The 24655-nt window shown below is 42.4% G+C and overlaps 2 protein-coding genes across 9 annotated transcripts in view; one reads left to right on the forward strand and one right to left on the reverse strand.

The window, feature by feature from the left end:
- Positions 1-24655, forward strand: part of TFEB (transcription factor EB) — a 101404-nt gene that overhangs the window by 43889 nt on the left and 32860 nt on the right. For 6 of the 8 annotated variants that reach the window (XM_061632285.1, XM_061632290.1, XM_061632291.1 and 3 more), the window contains exon 2: positions 8943-9054. The gene's annotated coding sequence lies outside the window, so the exon portion shown is untranslated. Of the gene's footprint in view, positions 1-1839; positions 1932-8942; positions 9055-21105; positions 21128-24655 lie in introns of those variants that run through there. The other 2 variants (XM_061632288.1, XM_061632293.1) reach the window with 2 other exon arrangements.
- Positions 15469-16026, reverse strand: LOC133386846 (polyhomeotic-like protein 3). The gene has a single exon (XM_061630616.1). The coding sequence runs from the start codon at positions 16024-16026 to the stop codon at positions 15469-15471; it is 558 nt and encodes a 185-aa protein (XP_061486600.1).

Consider the following 24655-nt stretch of genomic DNA (forward strand, 5'->3'; position numbering starts at 1 on the left):
TCTCTTGAAGCTGGAAGATCTCATCTGTGATACCTGTAAAACAAAATAAGAAAATTATTAGTTATAAGGGGTAAGGGAAGGAAAAGGGAATGTTATTTGTTTTATGTTATATATAAAATGGAAATAAACAAATAATAATAAAAAAGAAAATACTGAAAGCTGTGGGGGTTGTGTGTGAGAGGGTTAGTTCCTGTGTAGTTACAAAGCTGGCTCACAATCTGGATGCTGCTTCTCTGGGGGAGTGTTGTGTGGGGGAAAGAATCTTGATTGAATTGTGAGAATCTTAGTTTACATTCTACAGTGGAAAGTTTCTCACACACATAGCAATGAACTTGAAAATGTGATTTCAAGATGTATCTTGACTGTTTCTCAGTTGCAGTTTGTTTGTTTTTTGTTCTTGGAGCTTGCCCGTCACCAGTTGGTTACAAAAATGTCACAATTAAAATAAACACACTGTAAAATCATAAAATGAAACCACAGAAACAACCAATATCAGAACATCAGTGTACTGTACAGCAATGCAGAAGGAGATAAAATATCTACACAGCCAAAAGCCTGGGTAAAGAGGTGCATCTTGACCAATCATCAGAAAGCATACAGTGATGGAAAGTCATTCCATAACCTGGAGGTTACCACAGAGACGGCCCTCTCATATGGTGCCACCTCTCAAACCAAATAAGGTAGTGGACTTACAATCAGGGTCTGCCCTGCTGCTGATATGAACATCCATGTAGTTCAGTTTGGTATGTGCAGTATAGGAGGAGCCTCAGATCTGGGATATGGAACCAGGCAATCTGTCTGCTGCACAGCCACAGGTGCTGTGAGTGATTGAAGTCCTTTTTTAAAAAAAGCAGAATCCAGAGAGCTGAAACTGAAGCATCATCTACACATCTCTGTATGGGCAGCTTTTGGGAGTGATGACCAGGGCCGTTTCCAAAAGGCGGCTAGTTGGACACTGGCCTGAGGGCCCCGCAGCTACAGGAGCCCCTGGGGGGCCCCTGAGGGGCCCTCTGCTCCCGTGCCGCAGATAGCAAGATAAGAGCTTCCGAGCCACCCGCTGCCCGCCACCCGCCACCATCCCCCCACTTCACCTACCTTTCTCTGCTGTTTTTTGCGGTTGCGCGCACTGCACGTGCAGGGTTGCCATCAATCAAGATGGCGGCTGAGGTTTCCGTAAGGGACTGAAGGCTCTGCCGCCATCTTGGATGATGACAGCAATGCGCACGCTGCGTGCCATCAACCAAGATGGCGGCAGAGGCTTCAGTCCCTTACGGAAACCTCGGCCGCCATCTTGATTGATGGAAACCCTGTGCGTGCAGTGCGCGCAGCCGCAAAGAACAGCAGAGAAAGGTAGATGAAGCAGGGGGATGGTGGTGGGGGAAAGTGGCGGGCGGTGGCAGCTGGCTCGGAAGCTGTTGTCTTGCGATCTGTGGCGCAGCTCGTGCCACGGATCGCGGAAGGGGAGCGGAGGGGCCCGGGTCAGGCTGATGCCCAAGAGCCCTGGCGATGACATTTTAGGTTTAAGTTCTTCTACTTATTCCTGGAGGCATGTCTAACCCAGTTGAAGCTGAAGTACGGGAAGGAGAAAATGTGGCACTTTTCATGGAGTGTCCTGGAGCAGAGACCCTGTGGGAGGTGAAGTGGAGAATTGCTGACACTGGCAGCTTCCAACTCTTGGTGCTTGGGTTGTTTGTTTAGCCTCATTGGTGATGGTCACATTACAAGAATGAGGTAAGCAGCCTTGCAGTTTTGTAACTTCCTGTCCCCACAGCTGCTGAGCATGCGAGGCCCTGAAAAATGAGGAAATGCAGGGTGCTATGTGGGAACTGGAGAGAGAATGATTACTTGGTGAGAGGTGATGCTGCTATTCGCACTCATTGTTTGGGGGCTGTGGAATTCTCTCTCCTCTTCTAGGCTTTCTGATTACTAAGGTAACGTATTGTGTGAATAATCAATGTTTTATGCATCCGCAGTTTGGGTTAGGAATCAGCTTAGGAGGCAGCACCCTCCCCTGTTTGCTGCTGTTAAGCATAATAGTGTATGAGTTAGTTGTGTGACTGCTGTCAGTGAGTTTGCATAAAGTGTTGCATGAAGTTCTAGGCTTTCTTCCTGGGGAGATGGGAGTGTGTACAGTTTTCAGAGCAGTATGGAAGATGCTAGATAATATAATAATAATAATAATAATAATAATTTGTTTTTGAAAGTTAGTTGGTATGGGTGAATTGAGAATGTGTGCAGATTAAAAATGCCATACAATAATTCCATGTGCTGTACCCGGTGAAACTGTGCAGTAGAATATGACTAAACTGCAGCTTTAACAGGATAGAAGTGAGTATTGACTACTAATAGCATGGTCTTTTCTGTCTGCCAGAATTGACGTCAGTCAAGTGCATTGATTGCTGCACTTTGGGCATGCTTGCCAGTGTAATAAGCATGCCTCTCCAAAGCTACATTTTCAAATATTGAATGTTAATTTTAATGCAGTAAATTCTTAAATTCAAATTTGCAGACTTGAGTAGCATTGTCTGGGTCTTCAAAGTAATCAAAGCAAGCTCTTTGTTTCCATAAACTGTGCCACATATGACTCATCCAATGAGCATCTATACATGAATTGCCCAGTGCTGAATTCATACTCCTATGAGTGTATGTGCAAAAAAGACATGGACAACTTCAAATAAAATACTTGTAACTATAAAAAGAGCCTTGGACTGTGATGTTCTACAGTTGGAAAATCCATTGATCTGGAACTGTATTCTGGCCAGGCATTGTATCCTGGCCTCCCTTATGACGACTGTGTTTCCTGGTGTCCATTTTACCCTGAGCTTGAGTATTGCTCCTAGGGAATGAAATAACGATTCATCAAGGGGTTTTGTTTTCTTGTCACTTAATTTTTATGCCATGATCTATTACAGTAAGAAACCCTGAATCATTGTATCATAAAAACAAAAACATTAAAGATCCACTACTAAAATAATTCTCCCTGCTTATCCCTCTTTGCCAGATACATGCCTCAGAATGACTAAGAACCTGATGAGCATAAGCTATTACACAGATGTTAATAGCTGGTGTTTAAAATGCAGTGCTCAAATGGCCCAGCTTGTTCCATTCACAGTTCTGTCAACTTTCTGGAGTTTTCCTCCCCTCTTCACCATGACCTATATGTGTATAGAATAGCAAGTCTTAGAGTGTTGTTTGGCCCAACTGTGTTCAGTCAAGGTCACAGAGGAACATTTGACTGCCTGCAGTTTCATATGTAAAGAAAAGAGAACTATTAAAAAAATTAACATTGTCTCTTTGCATGTAATATGAAAACATATATATTGCATATGTAATGCTGCAATAGAATTCATACACCTCATTATCTGGAAGCCCTTTTTGTAAGGAAGTGCTGACTTTGAGGGGTGTTACTTTGCAGTAACATACACTTCTGCTCCCCAAGCAGAGGAACGGGCCTGAGAAGAAGGCTATCCCTTTGCTAAAGGCACTCCTGGACCTGGCGTGTATTTCTTCACACCATCCTCTGCCTGGGCATCCTTCTTGCTCTGAAAGGCTGGAAGATTTACTTCTCAGCATTTAGTCTGTACAGCAGGTTTGACTTGTGCAGGACGCTGCTTTTGAAAGCACCAAAGCTAGCCTGTGTGTGTTGGTCTTGGCACAGGTTTGGGGACGCTGCCCTCCAGGATGCATTCTCTCCACTTGCTCCTTAGTGGCACTTAGAAAAGAAAATCAGAGAAGAAAGGCTTGTGGGAAGGGTGGGCGGGAGAAACCACACTCAGTTGTTTTTACTTCTTTGTTCTGTATTTCCTTTTCTGGGGACTTGTGTATGTGTTGAAGATGCATCACAAAAGAAAGGGCAAGGGTCAAATTCTCCCCTCTACCTCCCTTCCTGGGGCATTTTATAATTATTGGGTCCCTACTGGGAGCTTTATGCAGGCAAAAAAAACTTTTTTGAAATGGACTTGATGGTGAAATTGATTTTTCCATTCATAAAACATCACTGTCAACTGTAAAGCAAATACCCCACAGGAACTGATGGGAGGAGGGACATGGCTCTGAGATGAAGCAATTGCTCTGTAGAGCTTTTTTTGTTTTGGGCACAGATGTAGTATTAGCTGTGTGGAGGTGATAAAGATTTGACAGCTTCTTAGTGGCCTGGGGATGCTTCCAGGCAGGAGTTTATTGTGGAATTGGTGCTGCTCATGTCCATAAGTTGTTGTGATGTTGTTTTTGTGTGTGCACGCAATGTTGTCATCAAAATTCTAGCCCATACTTTTTATTTTTACATTTAATCCAGATTTCCCCCTACAACAGTTCATCTGAAAAGTAAAAATAGCTTATTATACATCTACAGCTGCAGCTAATGTGGAAGCTTATTAGCACTTTTGGGGGTGGGCGGTTTGTCACGTGTCCTGTGATATTTCAGTGGGTAGTCTCTGTCGCCTACATCCATTTGCAAGCACAATCTAGCAATTTTTGTTTCTTGTGGCCCCAAATACCAAAGGAAAGAAACCTGTTTCCACTGATTGGTGTATGCTGGGTTTGGAGGAGATTGTGGATACTTCCAGACAGGGACCTGATATTGCAGCAGGTTCATTCAGATATTGCAAATGAGTTGTTGGCAACTTTTTTTAAAACTTCTCTGGCTTTCCCCAGAAAAGATAAATCTGGATTAAATGGAGGGGGGGGGTTGGGGCTGGCATTTTGATCCCATCACAGTTGTGTGGCTGCTGCAAAAAAATGTGCATGCATGAGGACCATGCATCCAACAATAACCCACCTGGAAGCACCCTTTCTCTCAAAATCTCTGCACATGAGGGGTATTTCCTGGGACTGTAACTGTAGGACATATATCAGGTGTTTTTTTTTTTAAATTACTATAATAATAATAATAATAAATAAAATTTTATTTCTAGGCCGCCTATCTGGCCGAATTAACGGCCACTCTAAGCGGCGTACATAGAGTAAAATATAACATAGAGTAAAATATAACATATAATACAAAACAACAATAAGTATACTCAATCCAAACCTACCCCCATCATACAAAAATTTAAACTAAATTAGACAGACGTCTCGAATGCCTGCCTAAAAAACCGTGTTTTCAGTTCTCAGCGGAAGCCTGTCAGGGAGGGGGCATGGCGGAGATCATAAGGCAGAGAGTTCCAGAGGGCGGGGGCCACAATTGAAAATGCCCTCTCTCTGGTCCGCACCAGCTTAGCTGTTTTGACTGGTGGGACCGAGAGAAGGTCTTGGGAGGCTGATCTCGTTTGGCGGCGTATCTGGTGATGCTGAAGACGTTCCTTTAGATAAACTGGACCAAAACCGTAGAGGTCTCCTGCAAAACCTTTTATCACACTTGCTCAAGACATTATTATTATTATTACTATTAAAAAAACACAGATATTGCACTCCTCTCCAAAAGCACAACCTTCCATTTTGCCCATTGTAAAACAGATAACTGGATGGATAAGGCTGAGAACGTTCACTCCTTTGCACTTCTGGGATTTTTTTTTTAAAGCTGCGTGCACACAGGTACAGAAATATCTTCATGCATGCCCAGAATGGAAAAAGATAGTGGAGGGCTGGGGAGGAGTTGATATAGGTGAGGAACAAAAAGCACAGCCCAGATACACTCTTTCAAGTACCGTCCACTGGCATGAACAGCAACTAACATGCCAAATGTACATGCAAAAAAATCTGATCTGACCGATCCATTTGTGATCTCCATAGGCACTCTGGATGAAATTTTATTTTGCATCTGGAAATGTTAGGGCAGAAAGAAGCTGGTGAAAGGAACCCTGCACATGTGCTCTCTGTTCACACTACGTACCCCACTGTACTACAGAAGAACAGCCTGCTGGATCAGGCCAATGGTCCATCTAGTCCAGCATGCTGTTCTCACTGTGGTCAACCAGATGCTTATGGCAAGCCCACAAACAGAGCACCGTGAGTGCAACAGCACTCTCCCCTCCTGCAGTTTACAGCAACTAGTATTCAGAAGCACACTGCCTCTGAGAGTGGAGGTAGAACATATCCATCAGGATTAATAGCCATTGATAGCCTTATCCTCCATGAATTAGTGGAATCCTCTTTTAAAGGCATCCAAAATGGTAGCTGTCACTACATCTTGTGGGACTGAATTCCATAGTTTAGCTGTGTGAAGAAGTACTTTCTTTTTTCTGTCATAAATCTTCCCTTTTTCCTGCTGACTCCATGGAAGTTGTGAACAAGACAACTCTGGGCAGGTCAGCTTCTCATCCTGGAGTAATCCTTCATGGAGTCTCCTCCCACAGCAGTTATTTTTACTATTTCTGTCCTGCCCTTCCTCCCAAAGGAGCCCAGTGTGGCAAACAACCAGTAAGTCTCAGGTTATGGTCTAAAGGCACCTGAGGCCACCACCTTGCCGAAGCTAAGCAGATCTGCTTTAAATGTATAGTGCAGATGGGGCTTCTCTGTGTTGATATGTATAATATATAGAATGAGGGAGTGGGAGTGGGAATGTCATTGAGGTCTCTTGGAGACCTAAAATCCAAACCCTTACCCTCACTAGATACTATGTTGTTGTTTTAAATTGACTTAGCAAGCGAGTAACTGGAAATAGGATCTCTCTACTATCGCCTGTCAGGGAAGAATGATTTTAGAAGTCTGTAACCTAACACACCCCTGGATGTTTTGCCTGTGTTATATATAGTAGCTGGCCTCTTGGAAGTTTGTTTTTATCCCTCTTGGTAAATATATTTTTTTCAGCCAACAGCGACCCTCTCTGCCTTACATCAAAATGGTAGAAAGTTCAGAATAGGTGTAACTGATGGAATTTGAAGTTCTATGTACTATTGGAAAGAACAACATGCTTATTTGTTATCCTGTGTAAATGTCCAGAGTTTTTGTTTTGTTTTGTTTTGTTTTATTTACTATATATTGAGCAGGGATGGTTTTCTGACAGCATGAATCATTAACTCCTCTGAGCAAGCACAACAGTGCCCTGATAAATCAGCGTTATAAACTTTGTAAATCGCTAATCGGTTAAATTTAGCCTGTAACTGACCAAACTGATAGGAGGTACAGTCTCTGCTAGATTTATCAACTGTGAATGAAAATGGCTCCTGGTATGTAAGGCATAGCTCTCTGCTGGTGGCTTGAATCTTCCCTGCTTTGCCACTGGACGTGTCATTTCCCCCAATGTAACATGCTACCTAGGCTCAATTCTCCACTTACATCTTCAGTGATCTCGCGATAGGCAAGAAATTCTATTCAGTTCACATTTCAAGCCAAATCTATCAAATCTACACTTACTGAAATAGTGTGAGAATTGAAGCATGGCCATCCTTTGAAATTCACACTTATTAAAATTTTGCAATGCAGTTCACCAACCAAACAGTGTTTACAAAAATGCATGTGTTATAGGAAAGTGTGCATAAAAATGAACATATGAGTGAAAATAACATACAAAATGTATTACATAACAAGAAATTGCTTGCAAAATGTGTACATTAGTCAAAACTGCCTACAAAAATGTGTTAGGAGAAATTTGCACTAAAATGCTGGAGAATTTTCATGAGGATTTTTTAAATTGCAATTTTCATGAGGATTTTTTTAAATTGCAAATTGCTGCAGAAATGTGGAGAACTGAATTTAAGATTGGAAAAATGAGAAACAGAGAACCAAAACTGACAGATCTTTACATCCCTATCACCCACTCATGTTTTCTTCATGTATTCTTTGAACAGGTGTGAAGGATTCTTCAATGTGCAAAGTTATTTGGAACAGACACTCTGGTACTTAAGTCTCATTGTGGGAAGCATTGCGAAATAATCCTGTTTCTCCCAGGGGTGTTTTCACTCCTGAGTTTTTACTTCTGTAAATAAGACTACAGTTTTTCACTCAGCTTTACCCTCTACCTTCCTGTAGACTTTACATACATAAGAAAATACAGATGGATAAACAGTTGACAGAAGAAAGGTTGTAGCATTTCCTTTGCATTCAGAAGGTCCCAGGTTCAATCCCTGGTGTCTCCAGGTCGGACTGGGATTGGAAACACTCCTGCCTGAAACCCTGGAGAGCTGCTGCCAGTTAGTGTTGACAGTTCTGAGCTAGATAGACCAGTGGTCTGGCTAGATATAAATCAGCTACCTATCTTCCAGTGTTTCTGATGGTTTTATAAAAGGTTAGCTCCCATATTTGGCCATCTGAAGCTAGCCCCCCTTTTGCTGGTGTGAGAAATGAACTTTCAAGTCAGATGTCACAAACTCATGACTTCTTGAATCAAAACAGACAATTACGGCTGCATTTGTGGGTTTTTAATACATGACTTGCTCTCACTGGATTTCCCCTAAACACCATGTCCCCCCTCCTTCCTCTAGTTTACCCTGCTTGTACTTACTATCTATCCAACAAGGTCATTTTCACTGACTATTGTAAAGGTTAGGTCTGCTTTGAGATCATTAGCTTTTTGATTGGTGTAGTTAAGTGCATTGTATTCTTACTTTGAAAAAGACATTGAGCTTACCTTGTTCAGTCCTTATATATAAGGCAAATGCTACTGATCCTCAATGATTACGATGGCTTGAATAGCAGGTAGGATTAGGAATGAATGTGCTGGGATGAATATGCAGTGTTATAACTTCTCTTCTGCTCTACCTAGTTTTTCACGAGGGGGATAGAGCAGGGCTTTCCAAACTGTGATCCGTAAGCTTCATCCATGTGGTCTGCAGCATGTTTGTAAAAATCCAGTTAAAAATCATACAGCATCTAGCACAACACATTGTAAGTGCTAAAACAGGCAGAAAAATAAAGACCTTCAGCAATTTTCAGTGATCCACCAGGGGTGTGTGTGTAGAGTTTAGGAACCACTGGGATAGAAGTTTTTAAAAAAAGAAACATGCTATAGTTGCCTGCCAACTGACTTTGGATTTTTCATGCTTTTCTCCCTATTTGAATTCTAGGAAGCCATACCAAAGGGATATCTGACAGAGCCCTCCTCCCATATGTGCCTTCCCAATCCTTGAGGTCATTGGAAGAGGCCCTGTTGTGGGTGCCCTGTCCATCTAAGGCTTGGTGAGTAAGGAATTTAATTTCTCCGTGGCGCTCCCAATGAGTGAGTTAAGTCTTCCAGCTTTTTGGAAAAGGGTTAAGACCTTCCTGTTACTGAAGATCTTTTATTGATTAGAACAACACTGATTGTATTCAGGGGTCATGATAAGCCATAGTTTATTGTGACAAGAATGAAACTGGCATCTTCCTGGGCACTCCTGCCGTCCATTGGCACAGCCGTGAGGAGTTCATGTTTTGCTTCCAGTTTTGATTGCAGTTTCGCATTGTGTCTGAAGCCTATAAATTTAATTTGAATATAGTAGTGCTAGGTTTGTGCTGTTGCATTTCAGTTTTGTAGTTTTAAATATGTTTTTATTGTTATACTTTTAATATGTTGAGCACTGCCCTGGGCGCCTTTAGGATAAAAGTTGTACATAAACACAGTCAATAGTAATCTTTTTTCCAGGCATCTCAAAGCAGCATATGTGATTTCTGCCTATTTTACCCTCACAACAGCCCTGAGAGATAGTGACCAGCCCAAGTTCATCCCGTGAGCCTCATGGCCGTAGTGGGAATTTGAACCTTGGTTTTCCATGTCCTAGTCTGATACTATACTCCACATTGGCTGTCAGGATATTGTCTTGGGCTGTGCACACACCATACATTTAAGTACATTTAAAGCACATCCCCCCAAGAATCCTGGGAACTATAGTGTACCCCTCACTAGGGATGGGATCCATTGGCTGGTGTTGGTTCAAAAGCATTCCATCAACCTAACCGGCTAGTATCGATTTGAGTTTGTTCTTTGTTCACTATCCTCTACTTTCACCAATCCTTTTTTCCGTCCCCCAAATTTTTGATATTAATATTGTTATTTTAAAAGAAAATATTGATAAAATTATTGTTCTTAATATTAATATTATAGACAGATTTTTTTTTAAAAAAAATCAGTTTTCAAAAATAGCTGTGGAAAATTGCTACATAAAAATCCAATCCACAATGATAGAGGATATGCAGATTAATGGAAAATTTGGTATCAAATGTGAATTGGGCGGAATTCTAGCACGTCCTACCTGTCACAGAGCTACAATTCCCAGCACCCTTAACAAAGTATAGTTCCCAGGATTCCTTGGGGGGGAGGGATGGGTTGTAAATGCCTCCCTGGGCTGCTACTGGGAGAAAGGGCGGGATATAAATCTAATCAATCAATCAATAAAAATGTATGGTTTGTACACAGCCTCAGTTATTTGTATTTCAGCATGGCCACTTTTACATTTCCCTAGTGCAGGGGTGATTTGTTTGGCCTGAGGACCACTTTCACCCATAACCCAACCTGCCCTTATTCTAGTGAAAATGGTGTTCATTCTAGCGAAAGTGGGTGTGGCCACCTCACACTCTGAAGTGCCTGCACACACACAGAAGCACATAACCCTTCCTCAGCTAATGAGCTAAGAAGGGGGTCTATCACACATTTGCTCATCAGATAATTGATCTGATCATTGAGGAGGGGGGCAGTTTGCATCACTGAGGGCACTGGGCTCTGTTCACCCCAGCACTGTGTATGCCTTGATTTATTTTTCCTTTTTGCCATCCTGCCAAAATCAGTGGGTCTTGGGTGGCCAGAAAAGCTTGCTTGGTGGTCAAATCGGGACCCAAACTGGGAGTTAGCCACACTTGCCCTAGAGGAATAAAAATTTCTGTAATCCAGACACATTTTTTCCTGGCTGACTGATTTAATTAGTCCATACTATGAAACTGTTCCTAGTATGACTTCCTAGTGAACAAATACTTGCAGGGACCTTAATAGTGTGTCTAAGCAGCCATCATTTCAAGGATTAATAGGATTAATTTATGAACTTTTCATCCCCAAGATGTAAACTTGGAGGATGTTTAATCTCCTTCTGGTCCTTTTTGCGGCCCTAGGCTCTTTAGCATGCAGCCAAGTGTAGCATAAGAAGTACAAGTACCCTCCTGAAAATGAATAAGCTTTGTCTGGTATTCAGCCTTACGTGCTACTTTTAGGAACATAGGAAACTGCCTTGCACCAAGTCAGACCATCAGTCGATATAACTTAGTATTGTCTACACTGACTGGCAGCAGCTCAGACAGAAGTCTTTCCTAGCCCTTACTGGAGATGCTGGGGACAAAACCTGGGACCTTCTGCATGTAATGCAGGTAACACTGAGCTACAGGCATTTCAGGAACAGCTATTCCTGTTTTGGAATGCTTTCAATTATGGTAGTCAAATTCAAAATGGGACCAAGCTCTTTTAAATCTCGTTTAACAGTTGTGTAAAGGAGAGAAGGTTGGCAGATACAGCTTTTCCCATCATAATGCTGAAAATTATGGGATGTGCGTAGCAGTCATTTGGCACTACTTCAAGGCCCTCTCACCAGCACTAGAAGTGTTTCCTCTTAAATGGAAAATGGACTGCCTTCAAGTCGATTTTGACTTATGGCAGCCCTATGAAATGGTAAGCATTATTCAGAGGTGGTTTACCATTGCCTTCCTCTGAGGATGAGAGGCAATGACTGGGCCAAGGTCACTCAGTGAGCTTCATGGCTGTGTGGGGATTTGAAACCTGGTCTTCCAGGTCATAGTCCAACAATAAAAGCAAACTAGCCAACCAATGAGAAAGTTCCTTCAGAAAATACAAAGCAGATAAAAATATCCCATATTAGTCCCATATCTCTGGCCCATGGAAAGTATTGGGTGTCCATAGCATTTTAGGGCTGGTTTTCATATACTGTCTGCCTCCACAGGAATACTTTCAGAATGATTCCTGTAAAAGTATGTATGTAGAAAATTTGTGTCCGAAGGCTGATGACAGGTGCTCCAAAGACGTATGGAAATCCTAGTGGCTTGCACTTCAGTTTTCCTATATCTGATGTAACAGATCTAAATCCTGAGCATTTAGAACAGAAGACTGCCAGGGATGAAACCCTGGACTAGTTTGGTAGTCAGTATGAAATGAAGCTAATAACCAGAAGCTTGTATTGCAAAGCTAGTCTGACTGGCCAAGGCAATGCAAATTGGCTTATCCCGGATCTGGCATAGCTGGCATCAGCTATGAACTGAGGGGCACTGCTCTCTACTGTCAAAATTCCTGGCCTTAACCCACACCTAGCTCTGCAAAGTTGCCTTTGGTACGCAGCCCAATGCAGCTTATACTTATTTGTTAGCCCAAAGCTCCATTAGCCTGAAGCTCCATTTACTAAGGCTGGGATGTCCAGCAACACATCAACAGCAAATCTATGTTTTGTATTCTGTGCCTTCTTCAGGGAGTGTCAATGGTACCAACTTCCTACTTATATATTTTCTCGCTATTGGGCAGCATGGGGACAAGAAAAACTAAGCAAAAAGGAAGTATTTAATTACAGCAGAGGGCTTCTGATGTAGATAGATAAACTTTTTTGATGAAGTGCTTTCTTAGTTGGTTTAGTTGGTTTAAATAAGTTTAAATAAGTAAACATTAGAGATGATGGTGTCATAAAACATCGATTGTAATTGCAGCCTTTGTTGTTTGGATGAGGGTTGAGGCCCAGCCTCGCTTTCCTCCAAAGCAGGTGTATTCTCTAAGCCACAGCAAGAAGAGTTTGCAAATGTTTCTGCAGCGGGAGCATAAGGTGCTCAGGAAGGAAGGAAAGATGAGATAGTGATTTGGGTAGTAGGCTGGCAGTTGGACCAGCCATGTTTTAGCCCCTGCTTTGCCACTACTCCTTTATAAGCCATACCGTTCTATATGGAATTGCGGGGTGGGGAGGAAATGCTAGCCTGTATCATGGGCGGAATAGTGGTGGTGGTTATGAAAGTGAACACATACTGGGTTGAATACTTGGTCATCATTTACCAAGTGGTAATTTATTACAGTGGGCATGCAGAGAGTAGGTAATCTCTAGCCACCATTGTGAGTAGAATTTTACCTCCTACTCAGTAAGAAATCCAGGTAAGTGGTAAAAGGATAAAATTCTGCTCCTGCTACCGAAATCGCTCCCAGCCTGGTTGCATGTTGACCACTTACTTGGTAGAAGATTGCCTATACCCCTACACAGTGAAATGGTCAATGGATAAGAGGGTTTTCACCTGGAGAAGTGGATGGGGCCTCTTCCAACATTTGAATTCCCAGCGTCTGAGTCATTCTCAGGATGTTGTTCCTAGAATCTATCATATCATATCTATTCCTCTTTTCTTCTTTTTCCATAGTCCTCTGCTGTTTATCTGCTGAAAAGGGGCGGAGCCTGAGTCATTAAATTCCTTTACTGGATCCTTATAATGAAATCCTTTCTTAGTAGGATAGTATCAGGAACCTGAAAAACAAACAAACAGCACAGCAACAATTGAAGAAGGAAGGGCCACCTGGTGGGAAAGTTTCTCCTCCAGAAGCTTTGGTTTTCTCTCCTCTATGCCTTTCTGACGATGCCTTTGGCAAATTGTTAAAATCCCTCTGTGGGGATGGCTTGTGCCCATAGTAAAATGGACAATAATCATATTGCCCCTTTTGGTATTTTAAATACGGTAAATATTCTATGAGGCATGTGGATCACATGAGGCAATCAGGGTGAAAGGGTTCAGAACAAGCAGGGCTTGTTTCTCACACCTTGAGGTGATGTCTCAGGGCAAATTCACCTGACCACTCTGTCGGTTATGTATTCTCACGTTCACTGATCTCTATTAGGTTGCCCTGTTTCATTTGCTGCCCTGGGCTCGTGCTGGGAGGAAGGGTGGGATATAAATCAAATAATAAATAAATAATAAGCTGAAAGCTGCAATTTTGCACACCACTCCTCAACCCACATCAGAAGGCTTGTAGCAGGATGTAGAATTATGCTGCCCTGTTCAGTGTTGTGCCTAAACAGGAATTATCAACCTGTGTTAGGAGCACAGGGTTGTGCATGCTGCTGCTTCCATCAGTGTCCCCGTCTGCCCCAACCCTGTCCTCTCTGTTCCATACCTCCTCAGGAGGTCTGAAGGGGCTTCAAGTGAATGGAGGTAGAAACCTCCTTCAGACCTTTTCTGCTCAATGCAGGGCAAGGACAAAGGTACTGGAGGTGATGCTGGTGTGTGTGCCTCCGTGACCCAACACAGATTGCAATGAGGTACAAGCAACCTGCTCACAAGCTTAGTTGGATATAGTCACTGAACTAGTTGGGCCTCACCCATAAGTATTGTGATTATTTTAAGCCTCTTGTTGTCAGTGGAAATGGAGTTTGAAGTGGCTATCAGTGGGGATGGTCAAGTCACTCAGATTATGTGTGTCTACCAGACTGCATGGGATCCAGGTCAGTACATTCTTACTGCCTCCCTTTCTGTGATGCCACTGGCCAGATATTGGCACGGAAATGGAGATGGGGATTAGTGCTGCCTGGGTTCTCCCTGCTTCACTGGACACAGAATGGTGGATGCATCCATTGCAGCAGTTAAAGTTTTCATTGTTTATGAGAAAAAGGAGGGAGCACTCACCAGTAAAAGGTGGTAATTGCATAAAGCTTCACATTCTGATGCTAACCACTAAAAAAAACCCTCAATTAAATGCCACGGAGGTTATAAGTCATATACTTCAGTTATGCGAGTATAAGTATGGTAGGAAAGCCGTTGAGCAATTTAAGGATTATTATGCTACTTCATCAAAGTATCTTCTGTGGTGTTTTATTGATTTTTGCATGCTCATGAATAATGGTGTGTTAAACAGGACTATTGACTGGCATTCCATCAGGCATTTGGAACTGTTTTGAAGATTCCCAAGACATTGCACTGAGATACTTAATTGTGTATAATATTAAATAAGTTTGTATCTCATCATCTGGAAAAAGCTGGGTCTACTGAAGAATATGGGAGTTATTTTGGAAACTTCATGTTCTCTTTTTAATGCATACCTTTGAACTTATTTATTTATTTATTTATTATATTTATTAGTCGCTTTTTTCCAAAAGTGGAACTCAAAGCGACTTACAAAAAAAAATTGTGCTCAAAGTGGCTTACAACAAAAGCAAACAATTACAAAAACAATTTCATAATAAAATAATACAACAGCAGTAATAAAACAACAAATGTCACAGTTAATTTTAATTAACTACATTCACATAATTAACTAAATAAAATAAAGAAATTGGGAGTAAAGGCAAGGATGTATTAAAAGTGGGTCTCCTGTCGCTGTTTCAGACCAGAGGTAGATTTTGTGTCTGAGCGCAGTAGTCCTTGTGCTGCTGCAACAGCCGGCCTGAGAAGGACTACAGGACTCACAGTGGCCAGTGACAATGTGCCCGCCTGGGATGGTCTTTTCCTTGGATATCCAGTAAATGTAATGGCAGAACTGGGTGGCTTGTTCTAGTTCAATACTTTTCATGCACAAAGTCTTCATATACAACTGACCCAGTGGAGGGACGCCTGGGATGCAGTTGCTACTGCTGCTGCTGCTGCTACTAAAGCTGATGCGCATCACTACTTCAAGCGGGACAGACTCTGTATTGCCCATGGCATTTGAGCTCGGAGGTACGTCTGAGCCTGGCTTGCAGTCAGAGTAGGAGAGGTGCTCCCTAACAGCATGGTCTGTTGGGTAAGACTGCTGCTACTAGTGTTGGAGGTCTGTGAATGGCTTATTAGCTGCACAGGTGTAGGAGAAGCAGAAAGATTAATCGAGGTCTCTGACATGCTTGACTGCTGAGTGACACTGCCATTGGGGGATGCGCACTGCCTCCCACCTGACTGGCTTGCCTGTGGGACGCTGGCCATGCTCTGGAACTGAGTGCTACTCAAATGCTGCTGTTGCAAAGCAGCAGGTTGTAACATTAGATGCTGCTGTTGAGCTGCATACATCTGCTGAAGGTACTGTGCTGCTGAGCTAGGGGGACGATGCAAGGCCTGCTGAATAACCTGCACAGCATGCCGATCTGCACCGCTATAAACAGATATTTGAGGTGGCTGTGTACGGGACGGAGAAGATGTGGTGGTGATGGTTGTTGTGCATGCAGAACATGTTGTACTCAGTTCACTTTCCATTGCTGTGAAATGATTCTTCTTCCCGCTCGGCGTACAAATCGCTCACTCCTCTTCCGCCATGTTCTCACCTCTGGTGTGCTCTACTTCCTGAGTTGGAAGTAGTATCACATTAATGGTTTCAGTACCACATTATTGATGGGATTTTTTTCCATTGGCCTTATTCTCATGTCATTGTAAGCCATGGTTTGTCTTATTGTGATGAGCCGCATACTAGTGCATACTGCTCATCTGCTCCCACTTTGTTCTACCCAGCCTGGAGATGGAAGAAACAAATTATGAAGTTTGGTGTTAGATGCAAACCAGCGCTTGTGGTTTGCTTTTTCCCAAACAAACCATGAGTAGAAGCCAAGGTTTGCTCACACCTTACCACTCATATTTTGTTTGGAAGAAACAAATCATGAATGATGGTTCACACATAAGTAATGCTAAGCCAAGCCTCATGGTTTGTAATTCTGATTCTAGGTCGGGTAGGGCAAAGCAGGAGCAGCTGAGCAATAGGCACTAGCATGCTGTTTGTTCACAATAAGCCATGCTTTATTGCTTGACATGAATTACCATTATATGTAAACTGGGGCAGTGTACTTAATAATAATCTTCATGACTGAGTGGGATTCAAACCTTGGTTTCCTAGGTCATTGTTGAACACTTTGACCACTACACCTCTCTCTCTCTCTCTCTCTCTCTCTCTCTCTCTCACACACACACACACACACACACACACACACACACACACACTGTTTTTGTGCGCATGGAAAGTCAGTGATGAGAAAGGAGAGAGTGTATTAAGATATGGCAGAAACAAAATACTGTGCTGTGAGAACAGCCACAGGGCATGGCAATTTGAAAGTTGGTTTGGAATGCTGATGGGTCTCCTGAGACTGTGGGCCCTGAGCTGCAGCCCAGTTAGTCCATCATTACCCATTTTTGTAGTGATTCACATCAAGATATGAAGCTTTATGGTTCTGCTGGTGAATGCCCCCTCCCTCTTCCCATGTATGTGGTATAGGTCAGGTGTCATGTTAATCTATTCCTTTCTTTTTATGGAGCTTAATTTTTCAAGGCACACTGTTGTAGCCTGGTAAATCATTTGAGGGATCACTAGCCCCATATGTGGTTGGAGAGTGCACTCTGACCCATTTTTCCAGCTAAGTTCGAGATGGAGGGATATTATAATAGGGGTGTGCAACTCTATTTTATTTTCAGGTTTTCCTGTTTGAAAATGCATTGATTTTATTGTGCAAGTCAAAAGACACTTTGCAATATAAAACAACAAAACCAACAGCAATGTTTAAATGTGCTCTCTCCACCTATGTCAAAAACTCATGAGGAATGCATAGTGAAATGGAGGAGAACCATAATGTCTTCAAAACGTCATAGAATATGAAATTATTATGCTGGTCATACCTCCTTAAGGGTCAATTCACAACATGCATTTTTGAGCTGTTGTCACTATCATTCCTTGGTTGAACTGGCTGTTTGCTTCAGGACATTCTGTATTGCAGCATTCTATGTTTTGATGAACAAAAATATGGTGAATTATAATATCAAAATGTATTGGGCTGGAGATCACCACAGACTGAAGTCCCCAATTTATGGCAGGAATTGCATGCATTTGCGCAAATACATAACAATTGTTGAAGTAATACATTGACAATAATGATTCTTCCCTCTTAAGTTTTTGTATGATTAGCAGGTACCTCCAGATAAACTGTGTAAACTTGTTTTGATGGTATGAAGTTGAGGCCCCAAAGATAAAAAGGCGAATGAGAAGAAAATCATTGGGACTAATTTTATTTTCTTATATAAAATATTGTGCCTCTGTGCCCATCCAAATTCAAGGATAGGATAATTCTGACAGAGTATTTCCTCCGAAGGTATTTTTGAGAAGGCTGTGTCCTGTTTCTGTAAATGGAATACATGACTAAATGTCCCTCAACTAATGGCTAAGCCTGCAACCTTTTGTGCAGTGTGATCCAATGCATGTTTACTGGAAGTAACTCCTAGTCACTTCATTAAGTAAGACTGCAGCTTTAGGCTCCCAGTCTAAACATACTTACTAGCAATGAAGTCACTGTGAGACTTTCTTCCAAGCCAACATGCATAGGATTGCTCTGTTCATTTTCTATGTGCTTACTAGTTCATTCTCCTTCCATCAGACCTCATGGCCTCTTTCCCCGCCCATCCTGTGTGTGAGTCAGAGCAAAAGCAGAAGCTGATGAACATTACATAGGGTGAAGCCAAGCAGAGCCAGCAGGGCTATTTTAAAACTATCTTGATTTCCAGTTCTCCCTGTCTTTTATGCAGGGTTTAGGCTTGCTTTGCCCTATTGCTCTAGATTGAGTTCTCATTCTGAGGTGATGAGTGCAGGAATTTCCTTAAGGGAAACCCTCCAGTGGAATTCTCTGCTTTATAATATTGGTGAGTCTTCTTTTATGATAAAAAGAGTGGGGAAGAGACCCATAATAGTGGATGCCAAGAAATTGCTGAGATCATTCAGTGAAGTGTTGCAGATGCTAAGAATATCTTCTAAATTGCTAATACTTCCACATTCGAAGAAGGTAACAGGGCTTCAACTTATCTCTGGATTTAGGGATTTGGGGGAGGCAGTGTTCACAGGGCCTGCCATTCTACATGTGTATAAGACACTACTTCTTATATGACCTATGACTATGTGTAATTTGTGGTATGCTTTCAGATGGTTCATGAGAATATAACAAATTTAATTCCAGAGGAGTAGCCATATTAGTCTGGTGTGCAAAAGAACCCAGAGGGCTTCTGGCAACTTAAAGACTGGTAGATGTATTGTGGCATAAGCTTTCATGAGTTAACTAGAGCCCATTTTACCATCCAGTACATGAAGTGGTATAGTGAGTTGGTCGAAAAACACACTCACCCACGAGAGAAGAATACACAAAGAAAGAAAGTGAGATCAAAAGACAATGAAATGCAAGAGGTACAGTCTGTGACATTTCTATGCAAAGCTGAAATGTACACGAGATATGCTGTCCTTATCTTGTATGCATGTGAGTTTTGCATAGAAATCTAAAACTGTACCCCTTTCATTTCATGGCCTTTTGGCTTCTCTGTTTACATTTTCTTTCCCCTCTATACTTTACCTCCCTCTCTCCCTCCCTCCCTCCCAATCTGCTAGCTGAGGACAGCACTTTATGTGTCTAATGAATTGAGCTCTAGTCGCTTAATATGTTACCTCAAAAATAAAAGCAAATTAAGGCATTTCCCCAAGCAAACAGTTACAGTTTTTACTTCTGCAATCTGCACTGAAGTGTAGCTGTATGTACTGGGTTGAAGGGAAGAGCCATAGATCAGTGGTAGATATGTACTTTGTATATATTACAAAATTCCAGATTGAGTTACTGGCATAACTAGGTAGGGCTGCTAAACTCTTTGGAAACCCTGGACAGCTGCTACTGGTCAGTGTGCACCATCCTGATTTAGATGGACCTATGGTCTGACTTGGTATAAAGCAGCTTCCTAGGTGCAGGAAAAGGTTTGCCTGCATGGCAGTTAGATTTGTGCATGCTCCATGTCACTGAGGCATTTGCTGGTCAAGGCGTTATTATTCAAGGTCAGTTTAGGAATTGCTGCTGAACTGTGGTATTTTATGGGCACATGGCATGGTTGCATACAGCATGCACAGATGTAGCTACATCTGCCTGCTATTTTGTAACCCTTTCCCTTCTTCTATGCAGTCATTATTTTTGGCTGGAATACACAGTATAGCTGCATCAGAGTGCAAAAGGAGTTTTAATTCTGAAAGCCTTTCAGGCTATGTCCTCTAGGGTTGGTGTCTGCTCCCAGCATCTTTGGGCAACTGTCAGGGGCACAGTACTCCAGCAGGACCTACCACTGAAATGAACCTCGGCCTCTCCCCTTTTTAAAAAAAATCAGCCTGATACTCCAAGCAGTGCAAGACTGGGACAGTGTGAGAAATTAAAATGGTGGCTAGATCCAGATGCTCAGCAATGCTCAAAATGCTGCTCCCATTGCTACCTGCTGTCACTGCCAGGTAGGCCTGCCACCCCCCCACACACAGAGGAGAGGGCCTACCACAGGTCACTTTGCCATGGGCCCCCTCACACCTAGAGATAGCCCTATGGTAACACTTTCTTAGTGAAATGGTGAAAGTGCAATGGTCTGCAAAGCACAACAGAGATCCACAATACCACAACATTAATAATTGCTTGAAGATATAGCAACTTTGTAAATTTCTTTTGTTCTAGGCTGGTGATCAGAGTGGCTAATTAAATGTGCACCATGTGCATAGTAGATCATGGAGCATTAAAGGAGCATACCACAAATATTGATAAAACATCTGGGCAGAAGCACCCTTAGTACAATGTACTATGCTAGCCACCACTAGGTATACAACATTTGAGCCCCGGTAGGCAGTATGTGTGGTTGTTGCTAAATTTAGCTGTATTTTCTGGGTAGATCGTCAGTATTTATGAACAATAACATGAACCAGATCCCCACTGGATATTTCCTTCATCCTTTTACATCAATTATCTGCTATAGAAAATTAATTCCTTTCTTCACTCACCCTGTAGCTTTTGATCCATAAAATGTATTTCTGTCCAGGTTGGCTTGTTATATTTCTCCCTGTAGGATGCTATGAGGATTCAGAAGTCTTTTAAAAACCCAGTATATTTATGGTGTTCTGTGTAAAAATGCAAACAATTGCCACATGTGCCTCATGCAGATTTTTTTTCATACTGATGCAGCAGTATAAGGTTCCCAAGTAATTGTATATGATTCCCCTTTTAAAGATCTGTTTCCCCATTTTCAAGAATTTTATCTCATGAAGATGATAATAGCGTTGGCCTAATCTGTTAAAAATTTTCCAAAGGTTCCAAGAAAAAAACTCCCACTGAATGTTCAGAAGCAGGGATGCCAACAGGAGTTTCTGGGCCCAGTATACTATATGTGGATTGGGCCCCTGCCACACTTGTAAAAGACACAAATTTGCACACACTTTGTCATATGCAAATTTGTACCCTCTTTTGCAGGTGGGGAGAGGAATGCTCAAAAATCAGGGGTCACACACAAGTAAGAAGATTCCTCAGAGACTGAATATCATCAGGTGAATCTTTCCCTATAATTGTAGTTCCATATTAGGAAAGGCTTACTTGGTTTAATATCTGCCTATCACATAGCTGTTAAAGGCACGAGAGCACTGCTGTCCTTCAGCGCCAGCTTTAATCCATGCAAAGAACTCAAATTTCATGAGCTATAAATGAGTTATGTTACTATAGGCCTTTTATCTGCTGATCTTAGGCTGGCAATGCTACATTCAGTGCAAAACCAGGCATGGTGTTTCAGATGGAGGGGGTCAAAAGTGATTTAAGATTTACAGCAATTCTTTTCAGATACTTAATGCTTGGATAAATTCAAGATTTACATAGTTAAAAAGCAAACACTGTTATTTATTAATATTTCAAAATAACTACACTTCATTTTCATTTTTGAGCAAAAAGGATTTGAACTCTCCACTCAGCCATGAAGCTCACTTGGTGCTTTTGGGCCAATCACTATCTCTTAATTTAACCTACTTCACAGGCTTGTTGTGAGGATAAAGTGGAAAGGGGGAGAACTATGTATACCTTGATCTCCTTAAGAATCTAAGAAGAGCCTGCTGGATCAGGCCAGTGGCCCATCTAGTCCAGTATCTTGTTCTCACAGTGAGCAACCAGATGCCTGTATGGGAAGCCCACAAGGAGGACCTGAGCAAAAGAACACTCTCTGCTCCTGCAGTTTCCAGCAGCTAGTATTCAGAAGCATACTGCCTCTGAGGCTACTTCCACACTGCACTTTATTCCATTATTCTGATGATTTCTTACCTGGTAATTTGCACACTATTATTTGTACTTTCACACGACATACAAGCTAGCTCCGGAATTCTAGTGGAATGTAGTACATGTTTAGTGCAAATTTCCATGATAAATGATACCAGAAATAATCTGTTAGCAAGGCTGGAAACCCGGAAGATTGTGGGAGTTTTGCACTAGCTGCAGCCACTCACTTGACAAGCATCCCAGCATGCAATGCATTCTTGCCCTTTAGTCATGCGTTGGTTTTTTTGCCTGACGAAAATTGTACCGGTATTCCAGCATCTGCTCAGATAGCAGCAGCATTTCCCTCAGATAGCAGCACACACCCCTGTGTTGATACAACTAAAATAATTTTAAAAATCAGATCCTAAAAGGAGAGGGTTTGCATGACGATGGGATGAGACCTCCTACATAGTGGGGGACAGACCACATGTGTATAATGGATGAGGGACAAAAACAAGCCGTGTGAAAGACAGTTGCTTAAAATGCCAGTATATTGGCTGAAAAAACTGCTCTTCCTTAACACAACAGGTACTGCAGTGTGAAAGGGATTTTAGAAATTGGGACAGAAGTGCTACCTTTTTAATCTGTTAAACTAACGCAGTCATCCCCATGTGTGAAAGCAGCCTGACTGTGGAGGCAGAGCCGAGCCATCATAGCTAGTAGCCATTTATAGTGTTATCCTCCATGAATTTGTCTAATCCCATTTTAAAGCCATCTAAGTTGGTGGCCGTCACAGAGAGCAAATTCCATAGTTTAGCTATGTGAAGAAGTACATTCTTTTGTCTGTCCTGAATCTTCCAACATTCAGCTTCATTGAATGTCCGCAAGTTCTTGCGTTACAAGAGAGAGAGAGATAAGCTTTTCTCTACCCACTGTCTTCATGACATGCACAATTTTATACACTTCTATCATGTTGCCTCTTACTCACCTTTTCTCTAACCTAAAAAGCCCCAAATGCTGTAATCTTTCCTCATAAGGGAGTTCCTCCTTCCCCTTGATCATTTTGGTTCCTTTTTTCTGAACTTCTTTGAGCAACAATAACAAACATGTAAGTGTTTATACCAGCAGTACTAACCCACCACCAAGAAACCCCATATCCCACCCACCCCCATGGGAACATTTCACTCTACTCCAACCTTCCATTGCTCCATGGTATAAAAACAACAGGAATAAAACATCTGGACAACTTGATTATACAGCCACAAGAGTGGCTGTTTACTATAGCCAGCATGGATTTTTTGCATTCTGCAATGATAAACTGAAAATACCCCTCATGCCATTCTGATAATTCCCATAATCTCACTTCAAAACAAAACCTTACAAAACTTATAGTCCTGAACTCAGAAACACTTGCTTAATAACCCTGTAAGTTTTCATGGCGATACACAAAACAGAGAGAATCGAGAGTTCAAAGTGTAAAAAGAGAGAGAGAAAAACCAGATCCCTGTTGGACTTTTTTCTGTCAGAGTTCTCATAATATGTTGAAATTAATTAAACATCAGCCATGTTCACAGAGTACCTGTAATCCTGTTACTGATCTTGCCCCATACTCTGACCTTCATCTCCTGAAGTTCAAAAGTTAAAAAAACACCTGGCTAATTTTTAATTAATTTAAGAAATTTACCATTGGAGTCAATGATAAGACTGGGCATGCTCAGTAAGAACCAACTGTCAGTGTTCTAACAGCCAGACTCACAGCTGCTTGGCTTGGCTTTGAGACAGTCATGACTTCCCCCAAAGAATACTGAGAAGTGTAGTTTGTGAAGGGTGCTTAGAGGAGACTCCTATTCCACTGACAGAGCTCCAGTGGCCAGAGTGGTTTAACAGCCAGCCACTCTGATTGAAGCTCTGTGAGGGGAACAGGGCATCTCCTAGGAACTCTCAGCACCCTTCACTAACTACACTTCCCAGGATTCTTTGGGAGAAGCCATGACTGTCTAAAATGAAATAAAGGTCTGGTGTGGATGTGGCCAGGGACAGCTTTGGTTTAAATTTGGGTGGGAGACAACATGTGCCTGCTGTAGAATAAAAAGCTGGGGGAAACGCTGAAAAACAATGATACTGTTCACAGTGTTTTCCTCTTGGAAAAGAAAGGGGCTTCCCCTCTGCCCAGTGCCCACCCACTTAATCTCTTCCCCTCGCCTTTCTTCCCCTCCCCCTCCCCTTCCTTCCCCTCTCCCTCCCCAGGCTAGTTTCACCTATCTTAAGCATGATTACACACAAATAAATCCCATTGAACTCAAAAAGCATGCAAATGATCAAACCTGCCCTCCCCTTCTCCCTCCTATCCCCTCCCTCTTGCCCATTCCCCCCTTTGTTTGCCCTTCCTCCCCTATCCCCTTCCAATCCCCTCCTTCCCCACTCCTCCTTCCTCTTCCCCCTTTCTCCTGTCCCTTGGTTCGTTTTACCTCTCTTAAGAATGATTGCATGGGAGTAAATCCCATTGAATGCAGTGAGCATGCAAATGATCAAACCTACCCTTCCCTCCTTCTCTCCCATCACCTCCCTTTTGCCCCTTCGCTCCCCCTTCCATCATCCCTCCTTCCCCCTCATCCCGCTCCCCTTGCTTCCTCCTTCCCTCTCCTCTCCCCTTCCCCTCCTCCTCCTCCATGGTCGGTTTTATCTATCCTAACCATGACTGAATGGGAGTAAATCCCATTGAATTCAATAAGCATGCAAATTATCAGACCTGCCTTTCCCCCTTCCCTCTCCTCTCCCTTCCTCCTCCCTTCTTCCTCCTCTCCTGCCCACGCCAGCCCTCCCTCCCTCTTCTCCTC

The sequence above is a fragment of the Rhineura floridana genome, chromosome 6, assembly GCF_030035675.1.
Source record: "Rhineura floridana isolate rRhiFlo1 chromosome 6, rRhiFlo1.hap2, whole genome shotgun sequence".
NCBI classification, from domain to species: domain Eukaryota; kingdom Metazoa; phylum Chordata; class Lepidosauria; order Squamata; family Rhineuridae; genus Rhineura; species Rhineura floridana.